The sequence below is a fragment of the Oncorhynchus mykiss genome, chromosome 18 (assembly GCF_013265735.2).
Source record: "Oncorhynchus mykiss isolate Arlee chromosome 18, USDA_OmykA_1.1, whole genome shotgun sequence".
NCBI lineage: Eukaryota > Metazoa > Chordata > Actinopteri > Salmoniformes > Salmonidae > Oncorhynchus > Oncorhynchus mykiss.
In genome coordinates, this window is record NC_048582.1 from 53,098,487 (window position 1) to 53,117,123 (window position 18,637).

At 43.6% G+C, this 18,637-nt stretch overlaps 1 protein-coding gene across 2 annotated transcripts in view; it reads left to right on the forward strand.

The window, feature by feature from the left end:
• The window catches only part of LOC110496510 (protein FAM83H), a 32,876-nt gene extending 21,458 nt beyond the window's left edge, over window positions 1–11,418 (forward strand). The window contains exons 4-14 of one of the 2 annotated variants that reach the window (XR_005037509.1): window positions 363–560; window positions 4,002–4,166; window positions 4,565–4,689; window positions 4,817–5,218; window positions 5,604–5,741; window positions 5,968–6,216; window positions 6,411–7,035; window positions 7,138–8,104; window positions 8,290–8,798; window positions 9,496–10,382; window positions 10,489–11,418. Coding sequence is in view for 1 of the 2 variants with exons in the window: in XM_021572455.2 (XP_021428130.2) it covers window positions 363–560; window positions 4,002–4,166; window positions 4,565–4,689; window positions 4,817–5,218; window positions 5,604–5,741; window positions 5,968–6,216; window positions 6,411–7,035; window positions 7,138–8,104; window positions 8,290–8,798; window positions 9,496–9,516 (3,399 nt within the window). In the remaining variant the exon portion in view is untranslated. Of the gene's footprint in view, window positions 1–362; window positions 561–4,001; window positions 4,167–4,564; window positions 4,690–4,816; window positions 5,219–5,603; window positions 5,742–5,967; window positions 6,217–6,410; window positions 7,036–7,137; window positions 8,105–8,289; window positions 8,799–9,495 lie in introns of both variants that reach the window. The other variant, XM_021572455.2, reaches the window with a different exon arrangement.
• Window positions 11,419–18,637: the final 7,219 nt, after the last annotated feature.

Here is an 18,637-nt window from a genome sequence, read left to right on the forward strand (position 1 = left end):
TGCAGAGGATAAGTTCATTAGAGTTACCTCTGCTGCAGAGGATAAGTTCATTAGAGTTACCTCTGCTGCAGAGGATAAGTTCATTAGAGTTACTGTACCTCTGCTGCAAAGGACAAGTTCATTAGAGTTACCTCTGCTGCAGAGGATACGTTCATTAGAGTTACCAGCCTCAGAAATGGCAGAGTTCCATGTGTTATTTCATAGTTTTGATGTCTTCACTATTCTACAATGTAGAAAATAGTAAAATAAAGAAAACCCCTTGGATGAGTAGGTGTTCTAAAGCTTTTGACCGGTAGTGTATATTCATATTTTCCTGTTGTCATAGTGTAAATATAGTTAACATCCTGCTCGGTTTCCCCCAGGCAGACGCTGACGGCTCGTCTGACACCTACTGGCCGATGCACTCTGACACAGCAGCCCCGGGGTTGGACCTGGGCTGGCCCCTCCAGGCGCACAGCTTTATCGGCCCCACCGAGGTCACGACCCTGGTCAACCCCAGCGAGCCCGACATGCCAAGCATCAAGGAGCAGGCCAGACGACTCATCAAGAATGCACAGCACGTAAGTGGAGGGGCGGGGAGAAGGGATGTACATTCACACAGACTCACACACAGCACTTACAGAGGCACATACACACACACACACACCTGTTCTGGTCTAAGTGGTGTAAAGGGGAAGTGTACCGTATGTCAAATGACATTGTATTGGTCACATGCGCCGAACACAACAGGTGTTGACATTGCTGTGAAAGGCGATGTAACGGATTTCCTCCTCTTCCTCTGAAGAGGTGAAACAAGGATCGGACCAATATGCGGCGTGGTAAGTGTCCATGGTATTTAATATGAAAACTCAACATGAACACAAATACAAAACAACAAAGTGAAATGGAAACTAAACAGTCCCGTGTGGCACAAACACTGACACAGGAAACAATCACCCACAAAATACCCAAAGAACATGGCTGCCTAAATATGGTTCCCAATCAGAGACAACGATAAACACCTGCCTCTGATTGAGAACCAATCTAGACAACCATAGACCTACATAAACACCAAGATGGAAACAACCCCATAAATCTACAAAAAACCCTAGACAGTACAAACACCCTATAATAGACAAAAACACATATATCACCCATGTCACACCCTGACCTAACCAAAATGACCAAAATAATAAGAAAAACAAAGAATACTAAGGTCAGGGCGTGACAGGCGAGCCTATTCCAAACAATTCAGAGTTAAAAAGTACGAAAAATATTTGCAAAAAAGCAGCTAGTCAAGCTGCTCTCAATGAGGATTTGAGGGCCCATGCCAAATCTTTTCAGCCTCCTGAGGGGGAAGAGGCGTTGTCGTGCCCTCTTCACCACTGTGTTAGGGTGTTTGGACCATGATGATAGGTCCTTAGTGATGTCGACACCGAGGAACTTGAAGCTCTCGACTTGCTCCACTACAGCCCCGTCGATGTTAATGTGGGCGCGCTCAGCCCTCTGTTTCCTTTAGTCCGCGATAAGCTCCTTTGTCTTGCCCACATACACTACCGGTCAAAAGTTTTAGAACACCTACTCATTAGCCGTAGGCTAGCAGTCTTGACTAGCAGGCTACAGGTGAGCCGCAGTGCTGCTGCTGACTAAACTACAGCCAGCCTTTGATCCAGTGGGCAGGGCTATAACGTAACTGGTTACTATGGTTACCTATAGCTCTAGGTGCGTGTGGAAGTTTACAAAACACATGCACACTCATCAGACAGCTAATCACCACACTATAGGCTACAAAACAACCCATCCACTCACCCACACACCCAGATGCACACCCACATTTTAATAGACGCTCTTATCCAGAGCGACTTACACCTCTACCATCTCGCATCTTCTTTGGAGGACAAAGGTTTTTTGTTACATAAACATTTTACACACATTTTACATATAGTACCAGTCAAAAGTTTGGACACACCTACTCATTCAAGGGTTTTTCTTTATTTTTTTTACTATTTTCTACATTGTAGAATAATAGTGAAGACATCAAAACTATGAAATAACACATGGAATCATGAAGTAACCAAGTATTAAACAAATCAAAATATATTTGATATTTGATATTCTTCAAATAGCCACCCTTTGCCTTGATGACAGCTTTGCACAATCTTGGCATTTTCTCAACCAGGAATGCTTTTCCAACAGTCTTGAATGAGTTCCCACATATGCTGAGCACTTGTTGGCTGCTTTTCCTTCACTCTGCGGTCCGACCCATCCCAAACCATCTCAATTTGATTGAGGTCAGGGGATTGTGGAGGCCAGGTCATCTGATAAAGCAATCCATCACTCTCCTTGGTAAAATAGTACTTACACAGGCTGGAGGTGTGTGGGTCATTGTCCTGTTGAAAAACAAATGATAGTCCCACTAAGCCCAAACCAGATGGGATGGCGTATCGCTGCAGAATGCTGTGGTAGCCATCCATGCTGGTTAAGTGTGCCCTGAATTCTAAATACATCATAGACAGTGTCATCAGCAAAGCACCCCCACACCATAACACCCCCTCCTCCATGCTTTACGGTGGGAATTACACATGCAGAGTTTACCCATACCGCGTCTCACAAAAACATGGCTGTTGGAACCAAAAATCGCAGATTTGGACTCCAGACCAAAGGACAAATTTTCACCGGTCTAATGTCCATTGCTCGTGTTTCTTGGCCCAAGCAAGTCTCTTCTTCTTATTGGTGTCCTTTAGTAGTGGTTTCTTTGCAGCAATTCGACCATGAAGGCCTGATTCACGCAGTCTCCTCTGAACAGTTGATCTTGAGGTGTCTGTTAATTGAACTTTATGCAGCATTTATTTGGGATGCCATTTCTGAGGCTGGTAACTCTATTGAACGTATCCTCTGCAGCAAAGGGGATTCTGGGTCTTCCAATCCTCAGGAGAGACAGTTTCATCATAGCGCTTGATGGTTTTTGCGACTGCACTTGAAGAAACTTTCAAACCTCTTGAAATGTTCCGTATTGACGGACCTTCATGTCTTAAAGTAATGATGGACTGTCGTTTCTCTTTGCTTATTTGAGTTGTTCTTGCCATAATATGGACTTTTTTTTACCAAATAGGGCTATCTTCTGTATACCAACTCTACTATATGTTACAACACAACTGATTGGCTCAAACGCAATAAGAAGGAAATAAATTCCACGAATCAACTTTTAAGAAGTTATACCTGTTAATTGAAATGCATTCCAGGTGGCTACCTCATGAAGCTGGTTGAGAGAATGCCAAGAGTGTGCAAAGCTGTCAAGGCAAAGGGTGGCTCTTTGAAGAATATCAAATATATTTTGATTTGTTTAATAATTTTTTGGTTACTACATGATTCCATATGTGTTATGTCTTCACTATTCTACAATGTAGAAAATAGTAAAAATAAAGAAAAACCCTTGAATGAGTAGGTGTTCTAAAAATGTTGACTGGTAGTGTATGTTTCAGCAGTGAGGGGTGGAGTTCAACTGACAGTTACAGATTCCCAGACCCAGGCCTTCTCACCCCAGTCCACCCAGCAACACACCGTTAACACGATAGCATTCCCATCCTGTTGAATATCTATTATTTTTTATTTTTTACTCAGTCACTATCCCTCAGACAGGGATCCAGTGTTGCAGATAGAGTTATGTTAATGATTATTTGTCAGTTATGGACGCTGTTGTCTTAAACTCTGCCAGTCAGTCTGCCCCCCTCTGCTTTGCCCTGCTTATCCACCACACCCTGTCTCTGAACATGAATGACTTGCACTCAGCTCAACCAAAATAATACAATTACTTTTCTGTGTGTGTGTGTGCCTAAATGTCAACAGGGTTGACAAACCTGTTAATCAGACTGGCCATGTCTCTGTTACTGTCCTCCCCCTCTTTCTGTGTGTGTGTGTGTTTCATGTCCAACTAAATGAAATAATCCTAAACCTGATGTGATATTTTCTAGTTTCTTATTGGTTAATGTGATATTTCCCCCTCTCTCATTGGGCGTTGCTAGGTCATCGCTGTGGTGATGGACATGTTTACAGATGTGGATCTGTTTTCTGACTTGCTGGATGCCGCGGCGCGTCAAGTCCCCGTATACATTCTATTGGACGAACAGAATGCCCATCACTTCGTCTCCATGGTGATCAACTGTAAGGTCAACTTGGACCTTGTCCACGTGAGTCTATGTTTTTGGCCTAGATTGAACTATTTTAAGCGGGGTGTGCAGGGGTTTGATCCATCCCAGCACTAGCACAAACAGCACAGGGCTAAAAAAATAACAGTAGTTATTAATAGTTTGAAAAACACATGGTTTGAGCCGACAGTCTAACAGATAGTATTCCAGTGTTTCTGTGTTGACTGGCAGCAGGCCACTGTCTCATAGCAGTAAGGTCATTTATTTACCTACATATTTACATGATGTCTAACTGACTACACCTGAGCTTGGTTACATAAATCTCAACAGAGTGGACAAACTGGTTCGATTCACCCTTAGAACTCACTAAAGAATAACATCATTCATTAACCCCTTGTGACTCTTAATAACTATTTTGTGTGTGCGTGTGTGTGTTGCAGATGATGCGTGTGCGGACGGTGGCGGGAGTGACCTATTTCTGTCGGACAGGGAAGTCATTTAAAGGACAGGTGAAAAACCGCTTTCTATTGGCTGACTGCAGGGCCGTGCTCAGTGGAAACTACAGGTGAACATAGAAATATAACAGATTTCAACACTCAACTATAGTTGAGCATCGAAACACACCAGATAGAACAGATATCAGATTCTTCTTTAGTCGCAGAAGTTAACTTGTCATATCCTGTTTCCTGTAGTTTCATGTGGTCCTATGAGAAGCTGCATCGCTGCATCGCTCATCTCTTCCTGGGAGAACTGGTCACCACCTTCGACGAAGAGTTCCGCATCCTGTTCGCTCAATCACAGCCCCTCACTGTTGACCACGCCCTAGTGCCTTTCTCCTCTGACAGCAGCAGCAGCAGTTACTATGGTAACCAGTTTGGCTTGAAGCGGACCCAGTCCCTGCGAAACCCTCTGGGTTTCCAACGACACACCCCCGAACTTCCGGCCTACCCTTTCGGAGGAGGAGATTCCGAGCGCTCTGCGTTCCGAAGAGATGACATGTTCCGACATACCATAGACCCAGGAGGACTGAATCTTGGGAAGTTTGCAGTGTCACAGCAGTTCAGGATGCAGCAGAGCCGCTCCATGGTCTCCAGGTGGGATGGTGCACGTATATTTATGTAAAACTAGATTTTATGTAGAACCCTATAATTCACTACTTTGGCTGTAGGAGAACCCTTTTCGGTTCCAGGTAGAACCTTTTTTGGTTACAGGTAGAACCCTTTTTGGTTCCATGAGGCAATCACTGTGGAAGGGGTTCTACATGGAACCCAAAGGGGTTTTTCAAAGGGTTCTCCTATGGGGACAGCCAAAGAACCCTTTTCTAAGAGTGTATACTTGGAATAGAGTACCAAAGTCAATCATAAGTATTCAACCGATTTCTGGGGAACTTCACCCATAAACAGTTCACTTATTGTATAACATTTATGTGTCCTCTGTTACCATTTTAAAGGGTTTTGTTTGTGTTTCCTGTGTTTCCAGGCAGATGGAGATAAGCGCCAGTGACTATAAGAGGCACAGCTACACAGAGGGAACCCAGGAGAGCTACTCCTCGTCCAGACAGTACATGAAGCACAGAGTTATGAACAACCTGGATGAGACAGAGCAGCACTACCACAGGTACTAGTTAGTTAGTTCATTTGTTAGTTAGTTTATGTTGTCTTTGTCAGCTTGACTTAATATTGTGATCAGGTCAGGCAAAACTCTTGGCCCTAGTTATAATCTTTAAAAAAATTATCTGTGATACGTAAAGCATGTTGGGTTTTTATGATCGTTATTCTGATGATGCTGATGAGGATGATGATTCTGCTGCTGATGATGATTTATGAACATGTTTGTATTGCAGGGAGCAGAGCCAGTCCAGCCACTACTACCAGGGTGGTGAGGGACCTGGGTTAGGACCTGGGTCGGGGCTAGAAGGACCTGGCTCAGGCCATGGACACTACGACAGGCTGAGGAACAGACCAGCACTGGACCAGTACTCTGACTCAGGCTACCCTTATGAGGAACCTCCTGGTCCAGAGGGTTACGGCAGAGACTACTTCTCCTCTGAGGACCTGAAACATGACCCGGGGCATCCACCAGCAGGGGGAAGGTACGTGGTAGAGACAGTCCACTGGACTGGAGAATAATCAGTAATGTCTGTTCATTGTTGACTGCTCCCACTAGAGTTCTTAAATTAAACTTTTAGTGATACGCACACAATGTTTCAATAAGGTTAATGTGTAGGTATCAACCACGACCCTCAAAATGTGTCTATACTAATGTAACACCTTCTCTTTTGTCTAGGTACGGAGGTGGCAGTGGCCACAAAAGGCCGACGGTGGGCCAGCCCTATGCCTGCCTGTCGTCCCCCACCCATCCGCACCCCCCAGAGAAGCAGGTGTTCCCCGTCCCAGCGGAGGCAGACCACGACCAGGACCCCAACGTCAGACAGGGCCTCCGCAGCTGGAGGATCAACTCCTACCTCAGCGCCTACGGGGACACAGGAGAGGAGGGGCTGCCCCAACCTCTGGGCCCTGATGCTTTCCAAGACCCTGAGTCTGATGGGAAATCGTACGCCCATGAGGCAAGAGAGCCTCCGAATGTCCCCTCCAAGCCTAGACCGGATATCCGACCGCTGCACTACAGCAAGCCCTTCATGCCTGAGAGCATGGGGAAGGACAGGGCTGATCGATGGACCACAGAGTGGGAGAGAGAGAGAGAGAAAGAGCGGGTGGTGGGGGGGAAGGAGGTGGGGGCAGACGTGGAGATGCCGTCGTCGAGGGAGGCTCCGGGGGAGGTCTCGATCTCCAAACACGAGACGGTCCGGATGCGGGTCAACCCGATGCTCCAGAGGAGTTCCCGGCTGCGCTCCTCCCTCATCTTTTCCTCCTCCAAGACGGAGACCCACATGGGAGGCCTGGGCATGAAGGTCTTTATTACCTTTCATATCATCTGAGTTTTTTTTAACATTGAATTACAACCTTGCTTTGAAATGTGCCATACGAATAAAGTTTAATTTGATTTGATGCAGGTGGCCAACGAGGAGGACGAGAATTCCGACTCGCTCCGCACCACCTCCATCGTCCAACAGATCCTGGAGAAGCGACGCTCCTTGACCCGGGAACCCTTTGAGTGGAGGAAGAAGGCAGAGGAGAACGAGAGAGAGAAGGAGAAAGAAGAGAAAGAGAAAGAAAAGAAAGAGGCTTGGTTGAAAGAGGAGGCTGAGCCAAAGAAAGAGCCCCCCAAAGTAACCTCAGCCAGCAGAGAGGTGTCTAAGAACCCCCTGGCCGAGGTGGAGACCACGAAAGACACCCCAGCATCTGCAGATCCCCCCAAACCCCAGTCATTTAACATGAACAACCCTTCCAATAGACTGCAGTACTTCATGGAGCTGGCTGCTAAGAGGAACGCATCTAAAGAGGCGGTGATAAAAGAACCTCCTCAGAAGAAACCAGACCTTCCAGACACTCCTTCTTCCAGCACGACCGCCATCACCTCGGTCCCCAAAGTCCCCTCATTTTTCGTGACTGCTCCAGAGCCTGCCCCAAAGAAACCACAAGTCGCAGCCACACCAGAGCTAAAATTTAAACCTCAAACCTCAAGTTTGAAAATCTCAGAGCCTGCCGCTTCTACCACAGCTCAGAGAAAAGACAGCAGCTCGGAGTCACAGAGGAAAGAGAAAGAGCCCGGTAAGATTCTAAAGCCATTCCCTTCTCCGAAGATCTTCAAGAGGGACACTCTGAAGCCGTTCAAGAGCTCCAACCCACGCCACGTCTCCTGTGATGAGGAAATGCTAACAACGGACGCCACAGACGCGGAGAAAAGCGAGCTGAAGAAGTCTCGCTCCAAAAGCTCGTCCAGTATGTCACAGACCGAGTCTAAGGAGGGGCTCCACAAGAACCTGGGCTCCAACACCTCCCTCAACACCCTGGGAGGGGAGGGAAAGGCCGACACTAAGCCCCTAGACTTCCTCAAGAAGCAGACCCAAAGACTCAAAGGTATGTTGTACTGTCTGTGTGTCTGTCACGGATTGTTACGTCCATGTTTACTGGGTTTTAATTTAAAAAATGTAATTGCTGTGCTCATGATGTATACAGCAAATTCCCTTCGGAGCAATAAAGGTTTTAATGAATTAATGAATTAATTTGTTAAATTATTAATTAAAACATTCATTCATTCAAAGGTTTCCTGGGACCCAAGGACAAGAAGAGCTCCGGTGGTGCGACATCGGCATCCAACGGAGACGAAAAGACCATGAGAACTGTGCCGGAAAGCTCAGAGGAGCCTGTGATCGCCGCTAAAAACCTGAGCTCCACCGCCGACGCTAAAGCCACAGACTATGCCACCTCCGCAGCCAATCACAAAGCTGCGTCCAAAACGACAGGTCTGTCACGGTACCAGAGCTCCAGTGGCTCAGTTCTGTTCAGTAGCAACCTGAGAGACGACACCAAGGTCATCCTGGAACAGATCTCTGCCAACAGCCAGAAGAACCGTCTGGAGCGAGGAGGAGGAGAGGAGGCTGGAGGGGAGAAGGACGTAGACGTAGCAGGGGAGAAAGGAGGGCTGGAGAGGGAGCCAACGCTTAAAAAGAACCGCTTCCAGAGGCCCCAGCCCAACCCTCAGGAGAGAGATAGCCTCCTGAAGAGGATCGAGAGCATGAGGAAGGACAAGAAGGTCTACAGCCGCTTTGAGGTACTCTACCGTAGCAGACAGGAGGTTTGCAGGGAGGAGGAAGGCTACAGGAGAGGGAAAAGAGAGGAGGAGTTAGAGGGAGAGGAGGAGGATAGGGGGAGTGTAGAGAGGAGTAAATACACACCTTTACTGGTTATGTCCAGGAGGTAAAATAATATATTAACAATAATAATATATGACATTTAGCAGACCCTTTACTAAATAGAAGAGACATTTACATGTTATGAATTATAGCCCTTAATGTGAAATATATATTTGATGCTGCTATTTAAAGATGTGACACAACATTTTATTTATTTTGTTTCCCGATACTTTGATAAGGATTTGCAACAAAAACTGTTTAGGATATTTGTACATAGTGCACAGACTCAGTGAGTTTTAATTTTGTGGATATGATGTCATAGGGACATTAGTTTGGCTCTTAATTAAGTTACCACTGAAGTTACCATTAAAACCATGTGAACAATGAAGCACATTAGTACCTAAAGAGATCTTTCACACTGAAAGCTGATACTAAGGGGGAGGAGGGGGTGATGAGTGGAGAGGAGAGGTAGGGATGAGTGGAGAGGAGAGGTAGGGATGACAGGAGAAAATGGAGGATGAGGGAGAGGGGAGCATGAGGGAGGGAAAGGGGGAGTATGAGAGAGTGAATCAGATCGTATTCCACTCACTGTCATTCCTGATGTTCTGTTAACAGATGGGGAATAACCTGGGATAACTAAAGATGGCTGAGGAACATATTGACTGGAAGCTGAGTGTGTGTGTGTGGAGGACGTGCAAACACACACCAACATGCACACACACACATTGTTCACATTCAGCAATATATGTGCCAAACACATCATCAGAAGACCAGAGAGAGAGGGAGAACACACTGAACACAAGAACAGCAGATACCTCCTGTGACTTCAGACTGCAGTCTTCGGATGATCAGACGATACTGTACTAAACCTTTAAAAGACTGACTATGAAACATGAGATGAAACTGTACCCATATAAGGCAAGCGTTGTCTGGTTGGTTTTTGCCTTATATGGACTTCATGGGACAACTTTTCACCGATTCACCACAACCCTTCGTCCACGCCTAGAGTGAGAGAGAGTGTATGTGTGAGAGAAAGTGTGTGTTGTGTGTGCATGTTTTACTGCAAGAAAGCAACTGAACACATGCCCAGCCATCAAACATGCCTGTACAGAACAGCACACTCCCTGTGCCAGTCGTATGTATGTGTGTGTGTCTGTGTGTGTGGAAACTGGTAATGCTGAAAGTATGTCTGGGTTTACACTGTGCCAATGGAGCGCCACGTCTCGTCAAACCCAGAGAACTATTATTAACCAGTCTCCACACTAAAGACAGCAGAGAGGGAGAGAGAGAAAATGATAGAGGGAGAGAGGAAAAATACAGATGAACCCAGCTAGCACATTTGGTTCCTTGGAAGTTGTGGGAATGTACGTTTTTTGTTTTCCATTGGTTCTCGGAACAAAGCTATATGTTTCCTGACTGGTAAAACTGAACATCTTTTAAACATTCTAAGAACGGAAGTGAACATTTTGCCTGTTCTGAGAACATTTTTAAGTTGCAGGGAGGTTCTGAGAACGTTTTTACTGTGCTTCCTTGAAGGTTTTTAAGTTGCAGGGAGGTTCTGAGAACGTTTTTACTGTGCTTCCCTGAAGGTTTTTAAGTTGCAGGGAGGTTCTGAGAACGTTTTACTGTGCTTCCCTGAAGGTTTTTAAGTTGCAGGGAGGTTTATGAGAACATTTTACTGTGGTTCCCTGAAGGTTTTCTTGGGAGGTTTTATTAATGTTTTGTGAACGGAAATGATTAATTATTTGAAGGTAATTAAATAACGTTCTGAGAACATGTTTCAATCATGCAAACACATGTATTTTCTTTATTGTGGTATGGCGTCAGTGAGATTCAAACCTATGATCTTATGTTCTCTAGCCATGAGGTTTAAAATACTTTTGTTGATGCTGAATGTATACGTTTTTAAATAACATTCTTAGAATGATCTTTGAAAGCTATTAATGTTTTGTGTTTTTTATGGAAAGTTTTCTTAATGTTCTTAGAGCATGACTTTAAATATAACAATGAGGAAACCTGCAGACAACTTTACACTTAAGCACTGAAATTCCACCTAAGAAACATATGGTTCTCAGAACCTTATGTGCTAGCTGGGTATCCTGCACCATTCCCAGACCTTTGTTTGAAGGTTGAATGCAAAATAACCCTAGGACAACCACACTCTCACCAAGCTCTAAGAAACATATGGTTCTCAGAATGTTATGTGCTAGCTGGGAAAGGAGATGGAAAGAGATGGACCAACAGGGTAAGATAATTAGATACTGTGTATATGGCTTGCAGGTCTTTACAATTTTGTATTTATTAATTAAATCACCAGTACCTTAGAAGACAAGTTGAGATTGAGACTGCTTCGTTGCAGCCCTGTGTGGATGCAGGTACCTGGAAAACGTAGTGAGTTGGATAGACAAAACAAAACCTTCACCTAATCCGGTCAAGTCAGGTCAGACATCTTTGATGAAGAAACGTAGGGAAGAAGGAAGGAAGGATGCATTTCTAAAATGTTGTATTTTATACAAGAGTATAAAAACTTTCACGCCTTGAGTCTGTCAGTTTGTCTCTGTCCACTACACCAGAAGTGGTAAGAACATTTCCAAGTACATGAACACACTCTGTAAAAATACTTAGTGAGGGAATAGAGTTATGAATAATTAATGCCAGTATTGTGTTCGAGTCCACCTAAAGCGTGACTGTTTCAAGATTTAGACCGTAGCAAATCGAGTCCTTCTCAAGACCGAGACGTTTATTTAACTAGGCAAGTCAGTTAAGAAAAAAATCTTATTTACAATGACGGCCCACCCCGGCCAAACCCGGACGACGCTGGGCCAATTGTGTGCCGTACTATGGGACTCCCAATTATGGCCGGATGTGATACAGCCTTGATTCATACCAGGGACTGTAGTCACGCCTCTTGCACTGAGATGCAGTGCCTTAGACCGCTGCGCCACTCGGGAGCCAAGACCGAGACCAGGAGGGAGACAAGGGGTTCCGAGACTAAGTCAAGCCAATGATAGTAATTTTGTCAAATCATCTCTAGCTGTGAATAGTCACAGAAAAAACGATATGAGGGGGAAAAGTCTGTCACTCACCCACTCCATGACATCCTCCTAGCAGCTAACTAACGTTAGGCTCCATATTTTTAGCATGATACGCTAGGCTATAGCCACGTTATGACTGACTAGTTAGATTCTATTGACATTCTCAGTCTTAGTTACATTTGTCAGTTCTTGTCCAGAATATTGAGTCATTGAAACTGAAACGGTGCATCCCGAATGGAGGCAGCAAACAATGTACCAGGCCAGCTGTGATTTACAACCTGATAGCAATATTTTTTGAACAACCAAGAAATGTTTTGGTGAATTACATTAATCATGCATTGAACTGCATCATGGAACGTTGAGTCAAATGTAACCTATTTTTAAAACCTCTTATACAGTTGGTTTTGTAGCATCAAGTGGGAATTTTATATTTTTTACTGATATTATGATTGTCTGTTTGTAGTTAAAACTAGTGATGCACCAGTATGACATTTTTGGCCATACCGATATCCAATATCTTTCTTGACAAAAAACCTGATACCGATAACTAATATTTAAAATTGTAGCTGCTTTTTAAGCATTCTAGTACAGTTAAATGGTTAACACACACACACACATGGACGCAGCAAGAGGCGTCACTACAGTCCCTGGTTCGATTCCAGGCTGTATCACATCCAGCCGTGATTAGGAATCCCATAGGGCGGCGCACAATTGGCTCAGCGTCGTCCGGGCCGTCATTGTAAAAAAATATTTGTTCTTAACTGACTTGCCTAGTTAAATAAAGGTTACAGACTCACACACACACCACACTGACCAAAAAGTTATTCTGTTGGCATTTACGTATGTCCCCATTATCAGTAAAACATCATCAAAAACTATTTATTTAACTTACTTAGTGTGCTGTTTCCTTGTTCATTTGTTCAGTCATTTCATTCTCAACCAGGATTTCTATGGAACACGTTTGGGTCTTTGCGTGTCAAAAAAGATACAGGTCAAATAACAGTATTTGATGTGTCAAATAAGCTTGTTGACCAATCAGGACCTGAATGTGACTGCACGTCACATAATAATTTAACGCATTCATAATGTTTTACGTAGTTATTACACATTGATTACACTATCACTCGTATTTCATATGTCACAATGACTAAATTGATACGTATGCTATGATGCTGGTAAAGTTGTCTGGTGCTGGTTATAAAAAAAGCTAGCTAGCTCATGGATGCAAAAAAATCTTCCCCAAAAACATAGCAAAACGACAAAATCTATTTCAGTAAGCTATAACTATAGAGCTAGGTGTCATCATCTCAAATAACCCTAATTTATAAGACAGTTCTTATAGCTAAAGCTAGCTACCCCAGAAGGTCGAACAAATTAACGTTATGCTTTATTACCAACGCGGTATTGTAAACACATCGTTCATGGCCGGTGTACTTTTTTGTACAGCTTTGACAGTGCTACTGTATCTTTTTTGACACGCAAAGACCCAAACGGTGTTCCATAGTATGTATGTCGTGAAGCTAATAGCAGTGACGCTATTACTGTGTAACTCCGGTAGGGCAACATCTGAAAAATAACGCACTTGGTAGTGTGTACAGGTGCTCGACCAGTCGGCAAATTGTCAAGGGCAATGAATTCCATCATCTTGGCTTTAATGGATTTCGCCTTTGAGTTGTCTCGCTGAAATGTTCTTACTCTTTCAAATGACTGCTCGACTTGTTGACTGCTCGATCCACACAGCAGACATTGTGGGCTAGGTTAGGAATGCTGTGTTGCATGTGTAGCGCAAAATTTTACGTGGTGTAATTACGTCATTACCTACGTTATATAAGTATGCACGGTAGCTTTGACACTGGTTTTTAACATCACCATTAAACTAGATATCGGGCGACACCGATGTTGCCATTTTTTGCTAATATCGTCCGATTCCGATATGTTCACCGATATATTGTGCATCCCTAGTTAAAACGCTGTCCTTTTCACTTTTAACTTTAGGTCACCGGTTACTTTGTTTGCTAAACGTGAAATGTTTTTTGCAATGGGAAGTAATACTTGTACATTTTGATTGGGAAATGCCTTATGGTTGTGTTTTTGTATTCTTATGATTGGGACCAACTGGCTTATTATGTCTGAGTTTATGGACTGCTTATCCTTTAACATCATGCTGTGTGGGACTGCTGTCTTTCCATGCAGTGGTGTCTGGAGAAGCGGGTATACTCTAATTTTGCCCAAAAGTTCCCAAATGGCCCACCCAGCGAAGGAAAGGCACCCTGTGTGAAAATACATTTTCAGATGTTCACTCTCAAAATCACACTTTTTTTTTAAAGAAAAAATACCAAATTGTGACGGTCTAAGGCCACAACAATGCTAAAACCACATCAATCTGATTAGGTGGGCCTGTCAGGGCCTGGCTCCACAGTGGGTGGGCCTCTGTCCACCCAGGCCCATCCATGTCTACACCCCGGATGCAGCACATGATGACAAATAGCCTTCTAACCAACAATAAGGACTTAACTTTTTCAATACCTGGTTTGCGTACCCATTGTTAACTTAGTTATCATTTACTGGTAGATATCATAAGTTAAAATGTCTCCTACCCTGCCGGCTATGGATGTCAAAACTAGTTGAGAGCTGCACACTCTTGCTGCCTGCAGATAATATTCAGCTGAAACTAGGCTATGTGTGTGGAACGCATGTGACTGTATTTCACGCGCTTTGCGATTGTGTAGGCTACTTTGTGCATGATTTCTCTATTATACTACATAATTGATAAGTCGTACACCTCCACTACACTACTTTGATACACATCAGTAGGGATTAAGAGTACAAGCAATGCCCACTAAAACAAAAGTGGGTATATGGCTTATACCTGCGTATACCCTCAACTAGACCACTGGCCCTTTGTGTTTTACAAAAAGTGTAGTCTCCTACATTAGTGCTCTGGTATTACGGTCCTTTCAGAATCACGAACTTGTCACACACTGAAGGCCTATAGGTTCACCACTGTACTGACATACTGAAGATCTATAGGTTCACCACTGTACTAACCTGTCACATACTGAAGATCTATAGGTTCACCACTGTCACACACTGAAGACCTATAGGTTCACCACTGTACTAACCTGTTACATACTGAAGATCTATAGGTTCACCACTGTACTAACCTGTCACATACTGAAGACCTATAGGTTCACCACTGTACTAACCTGTCACATACTGAAGACCTATAGGTTCACCACTGTACCTGTAACCTGTTACATACTGAAGATCTATAGGTTCACCACTGTACTAACCTGTCACATACTGAAGACCTATAGGTTCACCACTGTACTAACCTGTCACATACTGAAGACCTATAGGTTCACCACTGTACTAACCTGTTACATACTGAAGATCTATAGGTTCACCACTGTACTAACCTGTCACATACTGAAGACCTATAGGTTCACCACTGTACTAACCTGTCACATACTGAAGACCTATAGGTTCACCACTGTACCTGTAACCTGTTACATACTGAAGACCTATAGGTTCACCACTGTCACATACTGAAGACCTATAGGTTCACCACTGTACTAACCTGTTACATACTGAAGATCTATAGGTTCACCACTGCGCAACATGTCTATAACAGGTATAAAGGCTGTTAAGATATTTGACCTGGCTAAGTGGTTTTCTGAATGGGAGCTGATAATTATTCATTTTTTTACTCTGCTGGTCTCGGGAAGACATTTTGATACCTCACTGTCTGAGACAGAGTCAAGAGTGAGTACAAGACAAGACCGAGACACTCAATATGTGGTCTCGAGAATGGACTCGAGGAACATTCACTATCTTCTTGGTAAGCAACTCCAGTGTAGATTTGACCTTCGGTTTTAGGTTATTGTCCTGCTGAAAGGTGAATTCATCTTGCAGTGTCTGGTGGAAAGCAGACACTGCGAGATGGTCTCGAGTTCTACAACACCGATAAGGGAATGTGTAAATATTGGTATAGATAAAAAGGGTTTGTTGTTGATACTGTAACAAGTGACAAATGATAGCCTATCACCAGGCTGTTAAATAACGTCGTGTCATTTTTTATTAACATGATTAATGACTGTAGTAAGACAATCAGAATATCAGAATTAAAGGGATTTTGCACAGTAGGGAAATGTTTTCTTTTACAACTCTATTGTATTTTATGATGTCATGTTTAACAAAAAAACATATTGTAATAAAGTCTTATGTGACTAAAGCTGACACTGACTGGTGTGTGTGTATGTGTCTGTGTGAGCGTACTGTGTCTTTGGGAGTGCTGACTTAGATTCACTGACTGAATGGTATGATATAGTGTATTAGGGTGTAAAACACACCAGCCACAGCAGCCAAGCTGTCCTGGGCCCCAGAGTATAAAGGCTAACAAACTCAACACAGCCAAACAATGATACTGTATACACACAAAACATTTCAGAGCAACATCCAGCTAGCATTAAATATGAAAAGTACTGCCATCTACTGGTAGTAGTAGTGTGTGTGTTCTACTTCATACCTTTCAGACTGTCAGTACAGTTTAAAGTATGGATTATATCCCTCGCACTCAGCGCAGGTCGAGTAATAATAACAACTAAATCACGCAGGTGACGTGACAGCGTGGGAGGACATATAAAACCGTAAGTCAGACCATGCACTGTCTCTAATATCCTTCTCGCAGTTAGTTTAGCTGTGTCGCGCATGTTGACTGCTGCGCTGCTCCTGTAAACTAAACTGTGTGAGTTGTGTGTACTGTCAGTCTGTCACCAGGTCTCCCCTACCTATCCCTTTTATATAAGGATATCAGGCTTCCTTGTCTTGTACTCATTTAGCCCAACAGTTAGTGTGTGTGTGTTGGCCACCGTATTCCGGTGTTAACCTTGTCAATATATCCCTGCTGTGGTTGTTATCAAGGCCACCGGGCACTACTTGTCCTTCAACTATTTAAAACTCAAACGGGTCTCTTCCCTAGATAAACACATCTAGGAAGGTGTCACGCCCTGGTCTTAGTATTTTGTGTTTTCTTTATTATTTTGGTCAGGCCAGGGTGTGACATGGGTTAATTATGTGGTGTGTTTTGTCTTGGGGTTTTGGTAGGTATTGGGATTGTGGTATAGTGGGGTTATCTAGAAAAGTCTATGGTTGCCTGAAGTGGTTCTCAATCAGAGACAGGTGTTTATCGTTGTCTCTGATTGGGAACCATATTTAGGCAGCCATATTCTTTGAGTGTTTGGTGGGTGATTGTTCCTGTCTCTGTGTTTGTTTGCACCAGATAGGCTGTTTAGGTTTTTTTCATGTTTTTGTATACTGTTTGTGTTTTCATCTTTATTAAAGATGTATACAAATAACCACGTTGCATTTTGGTCCTCCTCTCCTTCATCAGAAGAAAACCTTAACAGAAGGTTAGCCTAACCAGCTATAAAACGTGAGATTTGGATTGCCTCCCCTAGGCATTCCTCTCCGCTGGTATCACTAACATGCTACCAAACGACGGCCATTCGTGCATGTTTCGCATAAATATGCCTACATTTAAACATATCTTTCCTGCTCCAGCCCTGTGGTCATAGCTAGGCTCACTCAAAATTATATTGCGAAATGATTGCAGCTCTCTACCCTGTATTGGGGAAGCTGTTGTATCCCGTCTCCGGTTACTATTATTTTAGTTCATTTGATGAATTAGTATATATTGTATTATATTGCATAAGAAATATTTTATATTTATAATGAATAATGTATTTTCACATTCTGAGCTTGAAGAACAAATCTAATCAAACTTTATTTGTCACATGAGCCAAATACAACAAGTGTAGACGTTACCGGGAAATGTTTACTTTACAAGCCCTTAACCAACAGTGCAGTTCAAGAAGAGTTAAGAAAATATTTACCAAATAAACTAAAGTGAAAATAATAAAAAGTAACACAATAAAATAATAACGAGCCTATATACAGGGTGTACTGGTGCCGAGTCAGTGTGAGGTTAGTTGAGGTAATTTGTAAGTGTAGGTAGGTAGGGGTGAAGTGACTGCACAGATAGTAAACAGTGAGTAGCAGCAGTGTACAAAACAAATAGAGAGGTGGGGGCGGGGGTCAATGTAAATAGTCTGGGTGGCCATTTGATTAATTGTTCAGCAGTATTATGGCTTGGGGGTAGAAGCTCTTAAGGAGCCTTTTGGTCTGAGACTTGGCGCTCTGGTACCGCTTACCGTGGGGTAGCAGAGAAAACAGTCTATGACTTGGGTGACTGGAGTCTTTGACAATTTTTTGGGCTTTCCTCTGACACCGCCTAGTATAGAGGTCCTGGATGACAGGAAACTTGGCCCCAGTGATGTACTGGGCCGTACGCACTATCCTCTGTAGCGCCTTACGGTCAGATGCCAAGCAGTTGCCATAACAGGTGATGATGTAACCGGTCAGGATGATCTCAATGGTACAGCTGTATAACATTTTGAGGATCTGGGGACTCATGCCAAATCTTTTCAGTCTCCTGAGGGGGAAAGGTTTTGTAGTGCCCTCTTCACGACAGTTTTGGTGTGTTTGGACCATGATAGTTTGTTGGTGATATGGACACCAAGGAATTGAAACTCTCGACACGCTCCACTACAGCCCTGTCGATGTTAATGGGGGCCCGTTCGGCCCGCCTTTTCCTGTAATCCACGATCAGCTCCTTTGTCTTGCTCACATTGAGGGAGAGGTTGTGGTCTTGGCACCACACT